Raw genomic sequence first — 12,495 nt, 5'->3', positions numbered from 1 at the left:
CCTCAGGGCAGTTATGCCCTTACAGTGCTTGGCTTTTCTGAGGCTTCTATTTCTTCATTGCTTTCTGCCAAGAAAGCACACATGGATTAAAATTGATTGTGACAGATGCAGAGTGAAATCCAACAGGCTGAATAGCAGGCTGAGCAGCAGGACACCACTGAGCAACAGGAAAAGGGGATGAGTCAGTGAGTGAAGATCAGAAAAGAAATGGTAATAGAGAGAAGACAAGATGAGTGCCACAGATCACAGGATGTTAGGGGTTGGAAGGGACCTCAGGAGATCATTGAGCCCAAATCCCTGCCAGAGCAGGACCATAGAATCCAGCACAGGTCACACAGGAACACATCCAGACAGGGCTGGAAAGGCTCCAGAAGAGACTCCACAAGCTCTCTGGGCGGCCTCTAACAGTGCTCTGTGACCCTCACAGTGAAGAAGTTCTTCCTCATGCTGAGGTGGAACCTCCTGTGCTGGAGTTTATATCCATTGCTCCTTGTCCTGTCCCAGGGCACAAGTGAGCAGAGGCTGTCCCTGTCCCTTCCTTCCTGACACCCAGCCCTCAGATACTTAGAGACATCGTGTCACTGGAGGGGCCACAGTGCCAGAGCAGCAGGCAGTGCTGCTGAGCAGTGTGCCAGCTGGGTCTGCCTGGGGTCACCTGCTCAGCATCACACTCCTGTGGGGCAGGTCACAGAGCTCACTCCTGGGAGCACAGAGGGGCTGCACCTCAGGCAGCTCACTGATAGGAATGCAGTCACTGCAGCTTTGGTCCGTTGTCAGTGGGGGCTGAGCAGTTCTGACAGCACAACCGTGGCATTCTGGGGGCCCATCCCACCTCTGTGCCAGGTGGTGGGACACAGGTGGGTGTGTTGGGTGCCAGCTCATGGTTACTGTGTTCTGCAGATGTTTGTGTGTGCCCTGTGCCCGGCAGGAAGCGGTGCTAAACGTGAGCGTGAGTAAGCGAAGGATCGCCGGGTCCTTGTGAAAGCCCCGGGGAGCAGAGTGCAGCTGCTGGTAACTCTGGAGAGCCAGCAGCCTCCCTCCCAGCGCCCAGCCTGCTGGTGTACGCCTGCCCTCGCTTGGCTGTGTTCCCTTTAGCCACCCAGCTGAAGTGCTTCCACTTGCCGCAGCATTGCTTTCTGAGCTCTCTGCCTTTCACAGCACAAGTGGGGAGCTGGAGTGCAGCTCGGTGTTCAGTGTGATAATGTCCTGTAAGCACTGCTGGAGGAGCAGAAAGCATTCCTGCATTCTTGTACGAAGGGCTAAGAGCAGATAACTGCTCAGGAAACAAACCTGCTTGTGTTGTGTTCTGCTCTTTGGCTTGGGACAGGCAAAGCCGCTGCAGCCGGCAGCGCTGTCGTACTGCAGTGCGACTGTGTGCCTCACGGCTGAGCGCTGAGCAGCTCTGGATTCCTCTTTGGTAGCACATTCTGTCTTCAAGCCAGAGTCTGCTGTGGAGAGCTGTTCGTGAAAATGGATTCAAACCAGAAAATGCCAAGTCCAAGAAGAAAGGAGAGATTTTAACACCCAAACCTGGGCTTGCAACATCAAACATCTGCTCCAAAGTGTTTTGCTGTCGGGAAGGAGCTTCTGAGAATCTTCACTTTGGGGAAACTCTGGGATGTCTGTCACACAAATAAGTGGTGAAAGCAGGTTAAAGCTGCGTGGACTGGAAATGGAAGGTGGCAGTGACGTCCTGAAAGGCTCTGCCAGAAGGGACTTGCTGAATCCCCTCTGCGGTCTGGGCGGTCGCTGGGAAAGTGACTCACTAATGGTGCTGGCACCCTGAGGGTGCTGAGCAGCACCTTGGATTGGGCAGTACAAGGAGAAAGCAGCAGTTCAGGGTGAAAGGAGTTTTGCCAAACTTGACCTCCTTAGAGGCTGGGCGTCTTGTGGTCCTTGCCATGAAGGCTCTGGCTGGAGAAGCTGTCCCTGTGTCCTGGGCACCTGCCCTGGTAGGGGTGATGCCACCGCCTCGGCCCTGCCTAAAGGCAGGCGGTGGTGGGCTGGAAGCTCACGGAGCAGGGCACAGCATGGACCTCTAGAGAGAGCTGAGAGTACCTCTCTGGTGAGCGCATCTGTGACCCAGCCAAGCTGCTCAGTTCTGTCAGACCTGAAGAGAGCTGTTTGGAGAGGCTGGAAGCAGGCAGGGGCTGTGGCTTGCTGCTGCAGGAGCTGCTGTGAAGGCAATGCACTGCCCTTCCCAGGAGACATGCGCTCGGTGAGGGCTGCTCCAGCTCCTCTGCCTTCAGCCACACCAGACTCAGACTAACAGACAGGGATCTATTCTGGCAGGAGGTGGAACTTCTTAAAGGTCTAAGAATTCCAGTAGCAGTAAACTGGAACTGGCTCTGATTTACTCATTTCTGGTCTGGTTGCTTTGGGTACTTCTTGGCTACTTTTTCTCCTTTGGGTTTATGTAAATGGAAAGAGCTTTGTGTCCTTGAAGCTGGCAGGAAGAGAGAAGAGTTTCTGAAGTGTGCCACTGTTGGTATTCCTCTCACCAAATGATAGATGAATGCTGTGGAATGCTCAGCACAGCTTTACTCACGCGCTTGAGACGAGGGAGTTGATAAGCCTTGGGTGCAGAACGATGTCTGTGCTGGCTGCTTGATGTTCTGCTGGTGTAGTCTAAGCAGTGAGAGAGCAGTGTGCTTTGTTTCAGTTAAATCTACACTGTGCTGCTGCTTTCCAAACAACAACAGACACCACTTGTATGGACAGCGTTTGCCCTGCTCAGCTGCCTTAGCCTGCACCCAGGGGCTCTGGGAGGTAGGAGACAAATGGAGGCAACTGGAGATCTGCTGGTGTTTGTGGGGAGAAGCAAATGCCTGTGTCTGTCACATCTCCTGTCTTCTGTAAACACACTCCCTGCTGGGGAGAGAGGAGGATTGATTCTCTCTGTATTACCTGGACAAGTTGCTCATGCAGAAGTGGTTCCTGGAGGAGAATAACTGCTGTTAGAAATGCAGTGCTGCCTCATCCATCAGCACAGCCAGGCCTCTGCTGTGCTGCTCCATCCCTTGGGGAGAGTTCTGGTCTCTCACCTGGGGAAGCAGCTCTCTCTCCAGGTACAAGGGGTGATGCTGTGAGGCTGCTGGGTTGGTGCATTTCCCTGGGCATGTGCAGCACTGGGGCATTTCTGTTGTGCAGGCTCCTGCAGTGGCTCCCCTGGCACTTGCCTCAGGTACAGGGCTTAAGCAACACAGAAGTCAAATTTGCTTCATCCTTGCTGAATTTTACACTGAATTTGCTCGGTGGTGGTAACTGCCTCTTCACAGACCCATGCATGTTAAGCCAGCTCTGCCAGGTTGGTTTAGTTGCCACTTTGTCCCGGTTTCAAGAGTGCCATTGACTCCTGGCTTCTAGGAAGCACCAGCTTCAAGCCTAGTTGTGTCCCCAGGGCCTGGTGCAGTTCTGCACATGGAGGGGATGATTGAGGCTGGCATACTGATCATTCCTTGCAGCTGAGGTGTTGAGCTGTCCCATGATGGTGACAGCCTGCCACAGCCCGTGGTTACGTGACCAGGCACCCTGCGTCGCTGTGCTGGGGGCACTGGGTGGCTGTCTGCAGCAGGGCCAGCAGCTCCTGCTCCTGGGTGCAAGGGAGGGATGAGCCAAGCCACGGAGAACATAGGTGCGAGCCTTAGGCACCCACAGCAGCAGAGGGCTCCAGTGCTGCCCACCACAGCATGAGTGGTCTGCAGAGCCTGGAAACAGCTTCCACTGTTTAGGTAACATAAGGTGGGCTCCGAGCTGCGTCGCCTGGACCTGCCAGGCTGGGTAGTCCAGGCCCTAATAACTTAGGGACACAGTTGTGTGCTGAACACGGGGGCAGAGGGGATGTGGGCTGAGGAGGCTGTGGACTCGGAGTACTGTCCTGTCATCAAATGAATCCATGTAAAAGTGACCGTAGGGGCGGTGTCAGCCAGCTCGGAGACCCAGCAGCACCTGGGTTGCAGTGTGGCTTCTGTAGCAATGCACAGCAGTTTGTGGGCCAGGAAGCTGGGCTCATTGTGATCAACTGGAAACGCCAAGGGAATGGTAGGTGGATGCAGTGCCATTTGCCAAGCTGGTGTCTGGCCAGGGAACCTCTGTGGGACTGTGGTCGGCAGCCTGCTGCCCAGCACAGTGGGCTGTGGGCACACAGGAGTGCACACGGGTTTCTCCTTTCTCTATCTCTGTCTGGTTCTGTGGTATTGCACCCCCAGGGCTGTGCAGCTGTGGCTAGTTCCCAGGCCAGGGTGACCACATCAGAATCTCAAATGTTTTTCTATTGCTACTCAGCTGCCATAACCTTGCCAGGCCCTATGAGCAGTCTGTGACCAGCGCTCCCCAGGCTGGGGGACAGCTCTGCCTCCGGAGGCAGGAAAGCCTGAGACACTTGGTGGTGATGGGCTCACACCTTTGAGGTCAGAAGGTGCAGCACAGGGTTTCAGCAGCCCAAGCTGTTACTCTGTGCTGGGGAGGAGAGCTGTGTGCCTCAGGAGCGTGTGTGTGTCCACACCCAATTGCTGTGGTCTGGGATTGCTTTGCCTTCTCCAGGCCACACCAGGTCGTGCTAAGGTGCTGCCTCGCTGTCCTGGCGCTCCCCCACCACACCTGGCAGCAGCCATCAATGATCCCTGTGGAGATGCAAGGTGAAAAGCAAAAGGCAAAGCAGGAAGGGGGCCCTGGCAGGGGCTCTGAGAGTCTGGGAGCTCTGAGAGTCTGTGCTGTGTGGTCCTTGTCCTGCAGTGCGCTGCCTGTGCTCCTGGCCAGCTGCAGCTGCTCAGCCTGCCGGCCATGCAGCTGAACGGTGTTCAGGGACAGCTCTACCTGGCAGATGGAGCCAAAATAATTGGCAGCAGATCATATTTGAGTGGCCAATTGGCCTGAGGACTGTCCCCCTCGAGTTTCCTTGTGTTTGACATCACGCAACGTAACTGTGTGATGCTGGCTGGGTTCCAGGAACCCCACCAGGTTAAGCACCCCCATTCCCATTGCAACCTGCTGGACACAGGAGGTTTTGTCTCCCCTTGGGGTTTGGTGGCAGCCAGCAGGTTTCTCTGTGACTTACATAACGAGGGAGAGACTGCAGCCAATGGAGCGCAGAGAGGAGCTGCCACGGCTGGCCTGCGAGCGCAGCAGGGATGAAAGGCTCTTCCCTTCTGCAGGAGCGGTGCGTGACTCTGCTGCCTGGCTGGACACATTGGGGTCCCCAGGCAGGCAGGTGTATTTATGGCTCTGCCAAATAAGGCTGCTAGCTACCTTCCACTGCAGAGAGCTGCCAGGAAAGTAGGACAGCACCTGAAGTAATGAGGTTGTGCATCCTTTGTGAAGCTGAGCCGGCTGTAAAAATAATGTTCCTTTACTGACTCAAGTAGGCAGGAGCTGTTGTGCTACCTTCAAAGACCACTTTGAATGTGGCCTTTCCTCCTGCTCTAACTCCTTTACAGTCAGATGGGTAGGAAGGGAGACTTGTGAGCTGGCATAAAAACTCCCTGGGAGTCTCTAGTGAGCAGATGGGGTAGCTGCTGAAACCTGCCCGAAGCACAGGCTGCTTGGGCAGGCACTCCTTTTGTGTGGCTCCACGGGCATGCAGCCCAGCAGGCTGTGCCCACAGCCTGGGGGGGATCCTGGGACCTGATGCTATCCTGGTAGCAGAAGCAGAATTCTTACAATGTTATCGTACAAAATATGGATTTTAATGTTAAGCTTAATGCTCTGCTATGAGAAATATGTAAACTTGGCTTTGGAGCAGCAGTATGCACTTCCTGGAATTCCTGTGCATAGCGTGGCTATAAATAAGCAGCAGGTTATTTGGGAATCACTGGGGCTGATATCTGGTGTCATAAACAGTATCTGGGAGAAGCTGCTGCCCCTGACAGACAGCTGAGCTCGGAGTGTGCTCTGCCAATGGCCCCCCGGGACCCAGCGGGCACGGGGCTACTCGCCCTGCAGCCGCACAGGGGCTGCTTGGAGCATGCTGCCAGGACTCCACTCACCTGCAGGCGAGCCCCAAATGCTCAAGGGACCCTGGAGAGAGTGCCGAGTGTGGGGCTGTCAGTACTGGCAAGTCTGGCTCTGAAATGGATTAGTTTCAAAGGGAGTTACCTTTGTGCACGGCTCTGACTGGAAGCAGCCTGCGAATGGCCAAGGCTATGTGGTGAGGATGAGCAGGCAGGCTGGTGGGAAGGGTGTGGAACTGGGGTTCAAAAGCCCCAAAGCTGCTGGCACTTTGCTGAAGTGGGAGAGATGTGCTTGTGAGGGAGGTGATCCTGTCACTGCCCTTTGGGTGCTGGGCTCCCCTCCCCTCCCTGTCAGACAGGAAAGAGAGAAAAGAAAGAGCGAGGGCCCCGGGATTGACATGGGCGTTTCAGCATTGTCTGAGCAGTGCCTTTGCTCCACCTTTCAGTGCCAGAGCTGGTGATGGCTCTGGGCTTCCAGTCCTGCAGAGGCTGTGGGAGGAAACAGGACTTGTTGAGAGTGCAGCTAACATACTGCAGCCTCTGGAGCCATTTGGTGCTCTGCTGAAACAGCAGTGGTAACAACAGACCCTGTGCAGACAAAGGGGCAGAAGCCACTGAGTGCTGAAGTTGTGGTGTGCAGCCCTCTTTGTGTGCTTCGCTGTGCCTGACTTGTGGCCTCTTCCCTGCCTAAAGTGGTTCCTTTTCTGCCTTTTTTGTGCTTGCCAGACTCGAGACGACTTCCTGGGCCAGGTGGATGTGCCACTCAGTCACCTTCCGGTAAGCTCTGCTTCTGCCTCAGCAGGCTCTGCAGCATCTCACAGGGGTGACACCCCTGAGGCAATCTAGAATCGTTTCCCCAGAGCATTCCAGTCCTGTTTTCCCAGAGCAAGCACTCCCTGGAAGGTGTCAGAGACTTAGAGATGCTGCTAACAGCACAGGAGCTGGGAGAAACAGCTGGGAGAAGGGGCTTCAGTTGGGCCTTTCCACCTTGCTCTGGAATCAGCCCAGCATAGGTGTCCATGGGTGCTGCTGCTCACCCCCGGGTGCTCACCACCGGTGGAGATGGGCCTGGGCCAGCTTCACTTAAAGCCTTCTCCAGCATTTGCACTGCACCTGGCACGTGCTTTGTGTGTCTCTGTCGTGGGCAAGCCCTGACCCTGCCCTTCTCTTCCTGCTCCCAGACTGAAGACCCCACCATGGAAAGGCCATACACATTTAAGGATTTCCTGCTCAGACCAAGAAGGTGAGGGGGGCCCTTTGCAGCCGGCAGCGTTCCTCGCTTGCGGCCGCGCTGCCGCGGCCCGGCAGGGGCTGTGGGTGAGCTGCTGCTCCTGTCTCCTAGCCACAAGTCTCGTGTGAAGGGCTTCCTGCGGCTGAAGATGGCTTACATGCCCAAGAGCGGCGGCCACGAGGACGAGAGCGGCGAGCAGCGGGAGGACGCCGAGGTGAGGCCGGTGCCCGTGCCAGCGCGCCGCTCGCTGCAGGGCCGAGCGCGGTGGCACAGCGGCTGCCTGTTGAAAGCTCCAGCCCTGGGCGCGGGGTTAGTAGCAGCTTCCTCTCCTCCCCCTCTCCAGGTTTTCATTAGTGGGGACTTGGTGTTCTCTCAGCCATCCCAAGTATTTCAAAGCATTTCTGCTGCCATCAGGAGTTCCAAAGTCTGTCTGGCTCAGGTTGTGAGCAAGTGGAAGTCATGCTGAATGTAGGAGTTCAAGGAGTCTGTGCAGGTGACTTACAGACACAGGGGTCTGTGTTAGGTCCCTCTTGTGCAGAGGCCGTTTCACACGAGGTGTTGAAAGCTATTCTTTATTCCTGGGCAGCCTTGACTGCAGAGACTAAAGCTCAGGTGAGCACAGCAGCTTTAGGGCTTCACAGCACTCCGTGGACCATCATCCCTCTGAGGAATTTGCTGCAGTGAGGGCTGTCAGTGACTCTGTCCCAGCTTTGCCTGCCTCATCAGAGGCGTGCCTGGGAGGGAGGGCTGAGGTCAGAGCTAGCAGCTGGCTCTCTCTGGCTCCTGCACCTGGCCACCACCAGTGCAAGCAGGCATCTCAGGGTGTTTGGGACCTGTAACAGCACGAAGAGTTTAGGTTTTGGTCACTGACATGAGGTGCACACTATAAGCATTCAGCCTGCTCTTGGCTTGGCATTTCAGTGGGGCTGGAACTTTTCTCTGGGCTGAGTCTGCACCTCTTGGCTAAGGTGAGCAGCAGTGACAGCACTTTCCCTTACCTTGAGCTTTTGCTTCCCTTCCCTCCGAAGCATGGCTGGGACGTGGTTGACTCCGGCGACTCTGCATCTCAGCGTCAGGAGGAGCTGCCACCTCCTCCCCTGCCCCCTGGATGGGAAGAAAAGGTGGACAACCTGGGGCGCACTTACTACGTCAACCACAACAACAGGACCACGCAGTGGCACCGGCCAAGCCTGATGTGAGTGGCAGCGCAGAGCAAAGCGATCGCTAAGGCAGGGCCCTTCCCGGCAAAGAGCCGCTGGGAGCCGGCTCCGGGCTGGAAAAGCTGTAAGCAAGGCCTCTCCAAAGCCATCTACACAGGCTCCTCAGCACTCTGCTGGGGGCTGCCGAGCTGCAGCTCTGCTGGACTCGGAGCCTCACAGATCTGCCGGCTGCCTGGGAGCCCCTCTGCCTATCCTCACTTCCAGAGGACATCTTCACTTGTCAGCAGTGCAGGAGAGCTTCCCACCTGCAGCAGGGGACACAGGGAGTTCTGGGGGAAGCCAGGAAACCTGCAGGTGGCGGGGAGTTTGGCATGTTGTTTGGACCTTAGGGAAGTGGGAGACACAGGAGGAATCTCCAGTAAGTGGCTTGACAGCAGTAAATTATTTTTCTGTAGAGACTGTTGGAAAGGTAAGGGGAAGAAAGGTCTACTCTTAAGTGTTAATTAAAGTGGCTAACTTTGAGGAGCTCCTGGCTCTTGCTCCCTGTGCAGAGCGCTGTACCCGTATGCACTGGGGGTGCTAACAGGCAGCTTGCTAAAGCTGTGCAGGCTCAGCTTCCCAGAGCCAGGCCCAGCGGCGCTGCGGAGTGACGCCCGGCCCACTTCTCGGTCGAACGCCTGGCACTGGGCTCTGCCACTGGCACTGCAGCAGCAGTGGGTGCTCCTCCTTCAGTGACCAGAGGTGCTCACAGCCTTTGGGGCCGGGGGTGGAAGCCTGACGGGCAGGAGCAAGCGTTGCTGTAAGCAGAAGCATGAGAGAGGCTCTGCAAGCCACGGGCAGGGTGGCTATTGTGGGTTGCCCTTCCTTAGCTCCCTGTTCTCTGCTCCTCTCCCAGTGATGTGGGATCCGAGTCAGATAACAACATCAGGCAGATCAATCAGGAGGCAGCCCACAGGCGGTTCCGCTCGCGCAGACACATCAGTGAGGATTTGGAGCCAGAGCCTATGGAGAGTGGAGACATTCCTGAGGTAGGTGAAGGTCTGGGTTACAGCGTTTGAGCAGACTTCGAGCTGCTGTTTCTCATTTGTCAGCTAATGACTGCACCACATCCACAGTTCTGCCTGTGGCCACTGCCTCCCTGAGACGGCCTCTAAGCAGAGCTGTGCTGCGAAGGCTCAACCCACCCCTGCTGCCTGCACACCACTCGGTCCGGTGCAGATCCTGCCAGAAGCCTTCCCCACAGCAGGCATTTCTTGTGGAAATCTACTGGTGCGCTGCCAGCGTGCTCTTTGGAGTGACCCTGGGAATAGGGCCCCTCAGGGCTGTGACTGAGAGGAAACTGAAGCTGGGGGTGTCCCCCAAATACTGGGCTATTTAGACTTCAGAGATGTTACTAGGGCAAGTGTGTTTCATTTACGCCTAGACCGAATAAACTATCTTTGGTAGATGTTTGTAGGCCTAAGTGGGAGTTTGTGCAAAGCTCTGATCCCATTCAACTTCAAGGCACATTTTCTGAGGTGGATCACAGGCTGAGCTCTTTGTGAAAGCCAGTTTTGGTTCACTACGTGTTTTTGAGAGCAGCAAACAGAGTGCTGAAGCTGTTGTAGCACTGGTCACTGCTGCTGTCTGGTGTGCAGGTGCTGAGTACTTCCTGCCATGCATTTTACTCTATAGGAAAAGTGACAGTTGTTTCTTGGGAGTCTCCAGTGAGAGTGCAGAGCTGGTTTCATTTTGAGCTGAGCATCAAATGGGATTCCTTTAGGGAGAGCTCTTTCCAGTCTCTGTTTCAGCAACATCCTTGTCGGTGTTGAAGCGCTGACTGCTTCTCACAGAGCAGGCTGTGTGTGTCCTAGGGGCTGGCTTGTGGTGATAAGCAACCTCAATAAGGGGGAGGGCAGGGCTCAGTCTGGCTTTCTAAATCCTTACTGTGGCTGCTCCTCTTCCCTTAGCCTTGGGAAACCATTTCGGAGGAGGCAAGTGCAAGTGGAGATTCCTTAAGCCTGTCCCTGCCGCCGCCTCCTGCCTCCCCCGTGTCCCGCAGCAGTCCTCAGGAGCTGTCCGAGGAGCTGAGCAGAAGGCTGCAGCTCACCCCCGACTCCAATGGGGAGCAGCTCGGTGCTTTGATGGTAGGTGGCCAGCACAGACCTCTCCAGCACACCTCTGTGGGGCTGACACAGCCTGCCTCGCTCGGGGGGCTTCAAGAGGTCCTCGTGTCACCGCTGAAGCAGCTGCTGAGCAGGGGGTGCTGCTGGGGGAGCCCGGCCTCAGGCCCTGCTGCACAGCTGCAGCAGCAGTGCTGTGTTCAGCAGCTCAGGTTAAATGAGGGACAAGTAAAAATGCTGAGTGACCCCCGTGTTTTAAGCCCCTTCCCCCTAAAGACTTCTTTCTTTCCTCCTTTGCAGCAAAGAGATCCTTCTTCGAGGCTGAGATCCTGCAGCGTCACCGACACCATTGCTGAGCAGTCTCAGTTATCCCTGGTAAAGCAAAGCTGGCTTCTCTTTCTCTCTTTTGCTTTGAGCACCCTCTCATTCTGGGGAATACCATTCTTGGGCCACTTCTGGTCAGACACAGGCCAGGAATCAGCACGGGCATGTGGCTGTCCCCCCTAGTAATGGATGCCACCTTAATACCCTCCTGGTAAGCAGCTGAAGTGAGCACACCCGTCAGGCAGCAGCATCACACTGGCTGTAGTCAGCAGAAAGGGAGTTTGCTACACCCAAGATACACTGCAGGGAGAAAACCCTCCTGGGGCGGAGGGAAGAGACCTCCTAGACTGGGAGCCACAGCAGCCACAGGACTCTCCTATTGGGGTATATTTTTGTGTCCCACTTGGAGTATATGAATGTGTGTGACATTAAGAAGCACTGGTGCTTTACCTAGCTAAAGGCAGCCTTTTTGTGAGGGCAATCCAAGAACAGAACTGGGCAGAGCCACAGCTGCTGCTTTTAAGAGGCAAGCAGCTGCTGCTGCAATTCTTGAAGTGCATTTTTCACACAGAGAAAGACAGACTGAAGGAGAGAGATTCTCTCTCCCACCACAACCCTGCACACCTTTGCTCTGGCTGATGGAGGGTTCTATCTGTTTCCTCCTCCACCCCAGGATGGAGATGGCAAAGGTGGCAGGCTCTAGAGAGGCTCTGGAATACAACTGCTGAGGTTTTTGAAGGAATCTTTTGGAGTGATGCTTTCCTTCCAGGCTCTTCCTCCCAGTTTTGAGTTAGGAATTAATTGCACAGGGATTTACCCACAGCCACTTGCTTAGTATCCCTTGTGGTAACAACAGGAAGTTTGCTGTGCAAGCTGCTGTCTGCCTGGCTGGTGCTGTCCCTGCCGGGCAGACACTGACAGCCCCCACAGAGGGTTTCTCTCTGCAGCTTCTCACACCTGTCTGCATCTGCCTCTGCTGTTGACAGGCAGGCAGCTTCAAAGCATCCTCTGGCTGTGCTGTCTCTGCTGGCTGAGCAGCAGGGCAGTTTCTGCCTCTGGCTGTCTCCTGTCTGCTGCACAGAGCTGGCTCAGAATGCAGCCTGCTCCAGAGGCCCTCTGCTGCTTTAACATCACTTCTTGGAGTCTGGGTTTCTTTAACTGCTGTGGTCAGACTGAGACTGGTGATTTGTCTGTGGATCACTCACTTAAATAGCAGCTGTTCAAACCAGCAGAATGCAAAGCACTGCTCTGACAGGAGGATGTTACCTGCTGGTGACCGTGCTGATGATCATTTACCTTCTAGCAGCCAAATCCATATTCTTTCTAAAGGCCTCTATTGATTCTTGCTGAAAGGCCACAGGATCAGTTGCATCCTTTCCACCTGACTGCTGCTGTGCTCTCATTGATGACCAGAAGGTGTCCATTTGGGGTTTAAGTGCCACGGTTGTGGGTAGAGCCTGCACGACTTTGGGGAGGACAGCTCAGATCCATTCAGAGCAGCTGCTCTTCTGGCTCTCGTTGCCCATACTGAGTGCAGAGCCCTGCACACAGCAGCTCTGGAAGTCAATTGCCCAGGTGGTTTCTGAAGGGGACTCTGACTTGGTTATCAGTGATTGCTGGCACAATCTCCTTGCTGTTATCTGAAGCGTTATTCCCACCTCATTGCTCTCTTTCCATGAGGGGAGGTGCCTGTGCTCGGTGCTGCCACGGCCGTGCCCGGGGCTCCCCGT

General features: G+C 55.4%; 1 protein-coding gene across 6 annotated transcripts in view; it reads left to right on the top strand.

Annotated features, from left to right (window-relative positions):
* Nucleotides 1–12,495, top strand: part of NEDD4L (NEDD4 like E3 ubiquitin protein ligase) — an 82,486-nt gene that overhangs the window by 48,802 nt on the left and 21,189 nt on the right. For all 6 annotated transcript variants that reach the window (XM_068169347.1, XM_068169348.1, XM_068169349.1 and 3 more), the window contains 7 exons: nt 6,675–6,725; nt 7,130–7,191; nt 7,291–7,393; nt 8,208–8,374; nt 9,235–9,367; nt 10,289–10,465; nt 10,742–10,816. In XM_068169347.1, coding sequence (XP_068025448.1) covers nt 6,675–6,725; nt 7,130–7,191; nt 7,291–7,393; nt 8,208–8,374; nt 9,235–9,367; nt 10,289–10,465; nt 10,742–10,816 — 768 coding nt within the window. The remainder of the gene's footprint in view (nt 1–6,674; nt 6,726–7,129; nt 7,192–7,290; nt 7,394–8,207; nt 8,375–9,234; nt 9,368–10,288; nt 10,466–10,741; nt 10,817–12,495) is intronic.

The sequence above is a fragment of the Melanerpes formicivorus genome, unplaced genomic scaffold (genome assembly GCF_026170545.1).
Source record: "Melanerpes formicivorus ecotype bairdi unplaced genomic scaffold, bMelFor1.0.p_v2 SCAF_179, whole genome shotgun sequence".
Classification (NCBI taxonomy): domain Eukaryota; kingdom Metazoa; phylum Chordata; class Aves; order Piciformes; family Picidae; genus Melanerpes; species Melanerpes formicivorus.
This window is presented reverse-complemented; position numbering and strand designations above follow the sequence as displayed.